At 34.0% G+C, this 10,528-nt stretch overlaps 1 protein-coding gene across 1 annotated transcript in view; it reads right to left on the bottom strand.

Annotated features, from left to right (window-relative positions):
- Positions 1-1,993: 1,993 nt before the first annotated feature.
- Positions 1,994-10,528, bottom strand: part of LOC145288128 (uncharacterized) — a 361,708-nt gene continuing 353,173 nt past the window's right edge. Inside the window, exons 48-49 of the mRNA XM_080136193.1 lie at positions 6,621-6,675; positions 1,994-2,256 (exon numbers count right to left, since the gene is read on the bottom strand). Of these exons, the coding sequence (XP_079992319.1) occupies positions 2,108-2,256; positions 6,621-6,675 (204 nt within the window). The 3' untranslated portion in view covers positions 1,994-2,107. The remainder of the gene's footprint in view (positions 2,257-6,620; positions 6,676-10,528) is intronic.

Genomic DNA, 10,528 nt, shown 5'->3' with positions numbered 1-10,528 from the left:
CATGTATTTGGTAACTTTAATGTCCACCACAGTAATTAGCTTGGTCTATCTAGTTACAGACGTAGCTGGTAGCATCACACATAGCTTTTCTATGTATGAAGTGTCCTGAAAGATGACAGAAGAGATGATTCTATATCAGATTCCCTGTCACAGACAGTCACGTTCCCGACCAGTTTCCCAGATGGACCGGATCAGCAAGCCTCACTTCTAGATCTATTTCTGACTACAATTCCCAAGGATGTGTAAAAAATGTCCATAGCCTACTCGAAAATGCTGATCACGTTGTGATAATGGTAGAGATCTCCCTAAATTCGACCTCAAGTTGATGAGTCATTACTCAAAACAATGGTACTTCAAAAAGGTTGACTGGGAAGCTATCAAGGATCATACCAGAGACGCTCCATGGAGTAGTATCTTTTCTCTTCCTGCAGAACTGTGTGCAAATGAGGCTACTGAATTGCTCAAAGCAGCACCTGGTTTCTACACGGAAGTTCTTTAGTAAACCTTCACTCTCCCCAAAGGTTCATTTCTATTTGTGCAGCATGCATATCAGACTTATTTGACATAAGTCTAGTATAAATAGGCAAAGGTATATAGAAATCGCAGAAACTAGGAAATCACAATTTCTAGACAATTTATAATAGTGTAGCAAATAATGGACAAACAACAATCCCCAACTATCCAACAACCTTGAGGTTGTTTGCATGGAACAGAAAAGGTAAAGCTGCTTACCTGACGATTTGCCTCCAACTGCACTTAGACCCAACAAACCACCCCCTCCCAAACTTCCCTTTGTGGACAGAAGCTACACTCGATGAACTGAAAATCACCCCTTCCCTTGTTCGTGATCATGATTTCAGAAAAAAACCTAAAAACCTCGAAGGCATGTGGGCCTGATCTTATCCTTGCAAAACTATTTATAAAAAAAAAAAAAAAAAAAAGCTCCACTGAGGTTGCTCTTCAAACTCCTTACCAAACCTTACTTTCCTGACTGTTGGAAAATTGCTTCTGTGGTAGTATTTTAAAGAATTCTGGCGAAGAACTGACCCACTCAATTGTCACCCCCTCCCCACCAAAATCTGCGAGTCCTTAATTAATCAAGCTCATAGATAATAAATTTCTTTCTGACCAACAATGTGGATTTAGGCAAGCCTGTTCTACTACAGATATCTTAACTGTAATGCTCAAATGTACTTACCATGCACTGGATAAGACAGGGAAAGCTAGGGCAGTAGCCTTTGTTAGAGTTTGACAATGATCTTAATGGCAATTTAATTATATGGTATTACTACACAAATACTTAACATAATCAAATCTCTCTCAGATAAGAGAAAAACCCAGGTTGTCCTTGATAATCGTATGTCAAAATAACATTGCCATAAATGCGGGTATGCGACAGGGTCGGTCCTTGAACCTTTATTATTCCTAATATTCATAAATGACTTCGCTGATAAAAATTGTCTCTGAGATAAGTATATTTGCTGATGACACCATGCTCTATAACAGACCCTGGGGAAAACGAATTGATGGTAACATTCAATGTTGCTGACTTTCCTTTAATAATTACAAGAAACCTTCTCAATCACTTATTACCATGATTAATGATACACTACCTAAAAGTACTTCATTCAAACCCCTTGACTTAACATTCACAGGCAACATGAATTGGAGCAAATACATTGAGGACATTGCCAAGACTGTTGCAAAGAAGGTGGTCTCTCTCTACCATAAAACATATAGGTTACTCACACCTGAGAGTATCGCATACCTCTACAAAGTCACTATTCGCCCATGCATGGAGTATTGTTGCTGGTGTATCTGCCACTACTCTCTCGTTATGTTAGCGGCACTGTGCCTTATTTGGGGTGAAATGGCAGTATAAAAGTGGGGGGGGGAGTAAAAAGCATATACAACTAAAGAATATAAAACAAATTGTTTATTTTTCTTAAAATTGTTAGTTTTTATAAAAATAAAAACTTCAATAACCAAATCATAATCTAAAAATATTTTATTTTTATGAATTTTCACACTGGAAAAATGATTCCATTAAATTAATTTTGATTGGAACAATATTTGTTCATAGTTTGAAAAACAAATTCTAATATGATTATTTAGAATAAAATAATTTGTTGGAGTCTTTTGCATGGTCAAGCAGAAGTTGGCATGGAGTAAAATGTTCCCCATAATGTTGCTCGAATTTAGACATCCTTTCTACCAATTGGGCTGCACCGTGGAGGTCAAGGTAACGAAATGGTCCTGTTAAAATAATAAACACATAATATAGGAAACAATGAGGAAAAAAAAAAAAAATCACTGTAAAGTAAAACATAAATTATAAAAGTTGAACAAGTTTAAAACGATTGACCAAATCTTCTCCTGTCTCAAGTTATCACACAAATCCATAAACTTCAAGAACTTCAGAGATTTTTGAAAAATAGCTGTTGAAAACCTAAATAATTTAAAATAATTGAGAAGCAAAAGAAAAAAATTTTAAACTTTTCTCTTCAACATAAACATAAACTCAAGAGAGTGATAACAAAACAACAGTTGATCTTTGAATCCACTACAATGTATAGACAAAAAAGATATAAATCATCAGTTTTACATGTCACAAATGCATTGGACGACTTTGAGAAATTGACTTCTAAAGTAAACTATTTCTAGCCAAGTCTTTAACCCTCTTTCCTACAGGTCAACCACTTTCTTCTATGTTTTCTTCTGAATTGAAAATACCCTGCAAATTTGGATCTATAAAAAAAATCAGTTAATCAAATTACTTTAGAAATTATTTTACTTACTGAGTTTTCGAAAGTAATTCTCATGGTCAATCTTGGCTGACATTTGATTGACCTGTTGGGTGGGCAGCCAAAAGGTATCAACATGATACCTAATCATTAGTCAAGCATTCAAAATTGAAGTAGTTTAATAGAACAGGGCTAACCATTGCGATTTTGTGGAAAATATATATTTTGAAATAAAGTGTTTATATATGACTAGCATGGGCGCCCGGCGTTGCCTGGGTGTTTGGATGTGTATGCTGAGCAAAAAAAAAAAAAAAGTGGTAGTAGGAAGGCAGGCTCGAACCCGTACCGCAAAGGAGGAAAAGAACGGGGTAAAACCTAACGTTTATGCTGTTACGACCACCGCCAAAACGGAAGCGACATTTTTAAAAATTAAGGCTAGATAATATAAAGGAGATTAACTTTCAAAAATATCGGCGCGAAAAAAGTGACCCCCCCCCATAGAAAAGTGCCTAGTTGAAGGGGAAGATATTAATGTTTTTAGACAATTTTTCGATATTTGTCGTATGAAATATCGAACTTTAAAACGATACTGATCTTGAAAAAATCCGTCGCCTCTATTGAAAGTTTAAGGCAGACATGCAAACAGACATACATACATACATTTATATATTGGTAACTAAAAATTTTCGACCCAAACTGATAAAAAAGCTTGCCCTATCTCTGAATACACTTTATGTAAAATTTCAAATGTTTAGACGAGAAATTGTGTGAGTAATTTGGTATAGACCGCAGACGTCAATTTTTTTTTTAAATTTGACCCCTATTATGACCCCTTAAAATTTATAGTTTCGGGCTCAAATTACTTTATTAAGTTAGATCCAGGTTCAAGGAACCTATATCTAAAATTTCAAGTGTCTAGACCCAAAATTGTTGGAGGAGTTTGGTAGAGTTCTTAAAGGTCAAATCGTTGAAATTTGACCCCTTAACAGCCAAATTTCTGGCTGACACCCGTCACATCGATTTTCCCAAATCTCAGTACCCGGTATTTCAAATTTCGAGTCTATAGACTAAAAATTGACAGAGTTATTGCGTAGGGAAATGTACACAGACAGACAGACACGTTCACTTTTATAGATATATAGATGATACTCATTTTCTTGTATCCAAGGTTACTCGTACATTTCTTTAACAGGTTTACAGGGTATAAGACAATGAATAGAGCACCACAAATTCCTAATTGAATCTGATTGAAAATCTACGTTCAATTGTGAAGATGGAATTATATGAAGTTGGCAAATAACTGCAAAGCATACAATAGGCAATTTAAAGCAATATGTTAGAAATTGAAACTTCGGAAGTTTAACAAAAAGTTAACAAGTTTAACAAAAATTAAGAAAGCATTTCATAATGTAATTGGTGGATTCTCTTATTTGAGTAGATAAGTGGTAATTAGTGCTGTCAGTACACAAAAGACATCAAAGTAAAATATTTCATTTATATAAGTTCAAATATATTGATAAAATGATGAACTTAGAACTAATAGTTTTTCAAAAATGTTCAATACAAAGTAGAGCTTGTGTGTGTATATATATATATATATATATATATATATATATATATATATATATACACACACACACACGCGCACACACAGATGCATTAGTGAATGAAGAACAAGAACTGTGGCAAATGCAACATTACAAGGATGAAACAGGGGCTGAAGCTTGTAGATAGTGTAGGACTTATGTCCTACACTATCTACAAGCTTCAGCCCCTGATTAACAACTCTTTCTTCAGTCACAGATTAACAACTCTTTCTTTTAATGTTTGAGATGGTGAAGTTGCTCAGATATGACACAAATATGCATAAGTGAATGGTATATGGTACTGGCAAGTGTGAGAAGTTTTTAGCATGGTAGAGGGAATCCACTTTCTTTGTAACAATCTTGTTCTATGTATTTGTTCTATGTATTTGTTCTATGTATTTGTTCTAATTCATGTCAGCTGGGAATTTTTGGCCAAGGAGTTTGAATGATGGGTTTTTAGATAAGGTGCTATTAGCCATAGTAACCAGTCAAAGTTTCTTACAGTTGTTAAAAGAAAGGTGAATTGTCTTAGTAGCATTAAATGTTACCATCCACTTGCATCCCATTCCATTATAAACTGGAGGTATTTTTCTAAGAATTTAGTCATTGCCTTGATAAGTGTGCATTCACTTTGCCCACATGTCGAGAATAGAGTATGGTATCATCAGCAAATATACTCATCTTAAACACAAATGAATCAGAAAGGCCATTTATGAATATCAGGAACATCTAAAGATCAACAACTAGAACACACCTGCATTAATGCTATGTTGCTTATAAGTACAGCTATTTATACAACTTGGATCTTTCTTTTGGCTAAGAAGGATCTGATTACATTTAATATTGGTTCAATAATACCATATGCATTAATTTTTGTGAGAAGACCATCATGTCAGACCTTATCAAAAGCTTTGGATATGTCAAGCGCTATCATTTCAGCTTTACCTGTCTGGTAGTGGCTTCCTTCAGTCTTGACAGACTATGGATACCCACTGTAAGAGTGCCTGCGCATGAAATTTTTGTGGCACGAGTTGCACAATCTCCAACTGCACCTCTCTTTAGTTGGCGTTGTTAAATACCAGTGGTAAGTGTAGGTTACAGACGACAGGAAACAATGCCGAGATAAGTGGAGAGCACATACAGCGCCTAAAATTCCCAAATTGTCACCCATCTGGGACTAGCCAGGCTCAACATTGCTTAACTTTGGTGATCTGACAAGAATCGGTATGTCAATGTGATTATGCCATACATTTTAGCTGTCTAGTTAATAGTGAATGCATTCCAAGGTAACTGTTAGGATATCTGTAGTAAAATAGAATTGCCCAAATCCATACTGTGGTCAGAAATCAGTTCAGCATTAACAAAGTTGTAGACTATTACTAGATCGATTCATGATTCAAAACATTTTCATGAGGACGGGACTGATGTGGTGATATTATGAGGGTGGGGTAGGTCAGTTCTTTGAGTTTTGAACACCGATACAACAGAGATAATTTTCTAGCTATCAGGGAAGTAAGATTCTGCAAGGCATTTGTTGTAGAGTTTGGAGAGAACAAGGAGCTAACTCAGCAGAGCATTTCTTATAATTATAGAAGGGATAAGATGACGATCATATGAGTTAGAGGTGTCAAGGTTCTTTATGTTATTGACTGCCCACTATTCACCACATTATAATAGATTTTCCAGAAATTATAAGTTCCTCATTTCTGCAACTCAATGCATATTCTGGTCATTTTCATGTACCATCTCTTGATTTCCCAATGCTATAAAATGTTGTCTATTTATATTTGACTTGTGGTGATTTAATCTGCAAAATGCATTTCGCTTATGCACAAGTTGAAGTGAACAAATGGAGAATGCAGCTATAGAATTTCTGCAGACATGCTTCTATACCTTATTTGACCCATTAGGTCACTTGTACACTGATCAGCAGGAAGAGCAAATGTATTACTTTATGGGGTATCTTTGATGTTACCTCGGATGGATTCTCAATTAGTACTTTAGTAGCTCATTGTTTTGCAGTTTATGTTCTCTAAATATTAGTCTGCTATTGACTATTCTCTTGTTTTGCTGTAAATGTTATTAGAGATGATTGATGATGATGATGATTAGGGATGCTATGATCATTTAAATTCAACATTGTATTGTTTTAACTTTATGACAGTCTTAAATATCAATGAATTTATAAAGTTGTAGAATTTTCATAGTTTACTAGTATTTCTTAATTCTACTCAGACCAGAGAGTTACAAAGAATAGAGAATTAGTTTTTATAATTATAAAATAACTTACCACCTAAGAAAGGAGGGAATCCTAACCCAAACACAGCTCCTATGTCTCCCTCAAGCTGAAAAAATTAAAACAATTAAAATTGAGCAAATAATGTCTTTGAACCACTTAATAAAAAGATTCATGTTTGTAAAATTGTATTTCTTATAAAGAGATTTTAACGGATTTGAATTATTTACATGCAGATTTAGAGAGGAAGAAAAATCATTTCTGCCTCCATTAATGTTACAAACATGGATGTACATTTTTAAAATAACTTGTCATTTTCTCAATTTCTATTAAGTGATTTACATATTGTAAATATAGATGATCTGCTCGAAAAATGTAAATTATTTGATTCTTATAAATTTTCTATTTTATTTTCATTACAAATTCTTTATAAAATATTTTATAGATCAGACTTAAAACAGTTTAAAATGAACCAAATTATTATAATGACGACATTCCCATTCTTTGCATTATTTGGACTTAACAGCTAAGTAACAATAAGTCTTCTATAGTTTGAAGGTTCAATCCTCATTACGGGTGATACTAAGAATATAATTACGAATTACTCAAGATTTACAATGGATCAGAAAGTGAATTATTGCTGCATAAATATACAGAGCTATGGTTGAATTTTGTCTGCAGTATGGAAGATAATTTTATCAATCATTTAACTTGTCCCTATTCCATTTCAAGAGCCAAGTGAAAAAATATTCAAAATCAAGATGTCTATAAATCAAGAGTAGTAGTAGATATAGAAATCTTAAATCTAGTTGAATATAACATTTCTCATCTGACATGAACAAGTAAAGAATCGTTCTATTGATGAAGATTCACTAAATGATACAAAAGTATTTGAAACATCTAATAGAATGTCAAAGATGTAAATTTTGTAAACTTTTGTATAATGGAGTCAATGAAATTATTCAGTTTTCAGAGAAAGTAAAATTCTAGATTCAGTTATGCTAACATTTTGTATAAAGTGACTAACTTGCAAAGCGAGTTTAATTCTTTCAGCAGATGACACCATAAAGTTATGTTCAATGACTTTAAAGCATTGAACACTTATTAAATGGCTTAAAGTTAGGCCCTTATGAAAGCACACGAGCTGAAAAGATCAAAACTGCAACTTCCATCATTGCTGAACAGGTTGTGCAGTCTTTTAAAACTAGTAACCAGGTTAATTATAGACCAACTGTTGACTAAGCAAAAAAGGTTTTATTGAAACATCATTATTTGTGAGACTTTTAAATACTAACATGAACCAAAACACTAGCTCTTATTGGCAGATGGCCATTACATTGCTCATCACAACAAAGTATGCAAGTACCTCCATTGGAAGATCTGTAGAGAGATGCAACTTGACAGATCGCCGAACATCTGGGAACATGAACCACCAAACAGAAATGTGACCGTGTTCTATGACAAAGACATACAGGCGGGCAGATACATAAAAGACAAGGCCATCAAACCAGATATTGTTATATGGAACAAGCCTGAAAGAACTGCACTCATTATCGATGTCACAGTCCCAAATGATTTCGGCCTTAACAGAGCTGAACAGGAAAAGATAACAAAATATCAGAACCTAAAAAATGATCTAAAAACGACATGGACTCTGAAAGAAATAAACATTATACTGGTTGTGATTGGAGCAACTGGCTTAATAAAATGAATCTTCAGAAATACTTAGAAGTAATCCCTGGAAGACCAAGCTGTAATGAAATACAGATAGCAGCCATAAACGGAACAGTATCTATTCTTAAAAGAGCCCTCAGATATAAATTTAAATCATAACAGAATCAAGTGTTCGCTCCAGGAGGGAGCCTCTTGGTCTCTTAAAACTTACTGAAATAAAATAAATAAAAAAAAGCAATTTATAGACAACTTGGAAAAACAAATCTATAAATTATGATTAATCACAACACCTTTTCATAGCAAGTGAAATCCATGAAAAGTTTCCAAGCAATAACATTTCAAGCAAAATCAACCAAGAGCTATCAGTTTATTTTGTGGTTGATAACCGATTTCTCTACAGATTTAAAAGTTGGCAATAAAAATGCTTGCATACAAGCCAAAACAAGATTTAGACAGATGTCGAACAAAGAAAAAAAAAGTACAAGCATAGCTAAAAGAAATATTCAATAAAAATAAATATTTAAGACTATTTTCTTCATTCTATTGATATCAATGATTTGAAATTGTATTCCAGTGAAATAACTGTTGGATCATTTTATAAACTCATCTTACTCAAGTGGCATTCAGTTCTGTCTTTAATAAAAACATCAAAGTAACAATTTCTTATTCATTTTCATCTTTGAAAACATGTAGCATTACATACTGTCCCTAAAGAAGAGAACTTTAACACCTACTACACACTATACTAGAGTGTCTAAGGTCTCTCTGGACAGGAGTTTGTCAGGACAACCTGGCAGGAGTTTACTTTTTTCTAGAAGAAAACCCTGACCAAATATTCAATATTACATAGTATTTGCAGCCCAAATATCTCGTCAGTATGGATACCTATACTATTTTTATGAGGAATTGTGCACCTACTTCTCCAAGTGATGTTATGTCAAGTAGCAACATGAAGCTGCGTACTTAAGACCAAGAGACCAAAAAGACAAAAAAAAACTTGATAAATGGGTGCCTCATAAATTGAACAACAACAAAAAGAAACGCCGTTATGAAGGGTCATCTTCCCTGTTTTTATGCAACAAGAATGACCTGTTTCTTGACCAGTTTGTGTCTTGTGATGAAAAGTGGGTTCTATATAACAACTGGCGATGGTGGTTAGACACCGACGAAGCTCCACAACACTTCCCGAAGCCAGAGTTGAACAAAAAGAAGGTCACGCTGATTGTTTGGTGGTCTGCGACCGGTCTCATCCATTAGTTTTTTTTTAATGTAGGTGAAACCATTATGGCAGAAAGATACTGTCAACAAATGGATGAAATGCATCAGAAACTTCAACAACAACACTCAGCATTAGTCAAGACAAAAGGTCCAATTCTCCTTCACAACAGTGCTTGATCATACATTGCTAAACCGACCCTGCATAAATTGAACAAAATGAGCTACGAAACTGTCTCACCTACCGGCTCCCACCTTTAAAGCATCTCAACAATTTTCTTCAAGAGAAATGCTTCAAAAAGCGATATCAAAAACGTCTTCAGTGACTTTATCACCACCAGAACACAAGATTTTTACATTACTAGTATAAATACATTTATTTTGTGTTGATTCTGATGGTGCTTATTTTGATCAATAAATTTTTGTTTGAGCTGAGATATGTTCATATGAATTTAAACGTTATTTGTTGGTTTTATGGCATATCAACCTTAGTGGTCATTTAATGCCAAAGTCTTTTTTTTTTTTAAAACAATTTTGGTTATATAATTATATACATTATAAATTATAAGTTTTATGCATCCAGATATCCAGGTGTTCAGTGTTTATGTTTATATAGTTCAATAAGGTACATTTTTTTAAAAATTTTGTTGAGTAACCCTGTTATCTTCAGATATTTGAGGAGGGTAGTTGGGTCAATATGAGTGAATATGTCCTTCAAAGTTTTTTCACTATATAGATTTAGGCAGTTTATTTTCAGGTCTTCACGTCTTGTCAGTATATGATTGACTGTGTATGGCTCTTGGCAGAGTATTTTTGAGTAGGCAGGAGTGTTATAGAGGTATGACCTATTCAGAGTCTTGTTATTAAAACTTCCTCCTTTCTGGTCATTTTTTTGCTTGGTGTCCGTTTTCCTTGCTTTGGTACAGTTTGTTTTTAGTACAGGAACTCCATGACTCTTGCCATGTATTTCTAATATATTTATTAATAGCTTTAAATCAGTATGAGGGATCTATCTTCAGTTTATGTTAATCTTAATGCTGCTTTTACTGCTTTGTCAGCTCTATGATTACCAT

Source organism: Euprymna scolopes, chromosome 11 (assembly GCF_053919585.1).
Source record: "Euprymna scolopes isolate OS-2025 chromosome 11, ASM5391958v1, whole genome shotgun sequence".
Taxonomy (NCBI): Eukaryota; Metazoa; Mollusca; class Cephalopoda; order Sepiida; family Sepiolidae; genus Euprymna; species Euprymna scolopes.
This window is presented reverse-complemented; position numbering and strand designations above follow the sequence as displayed.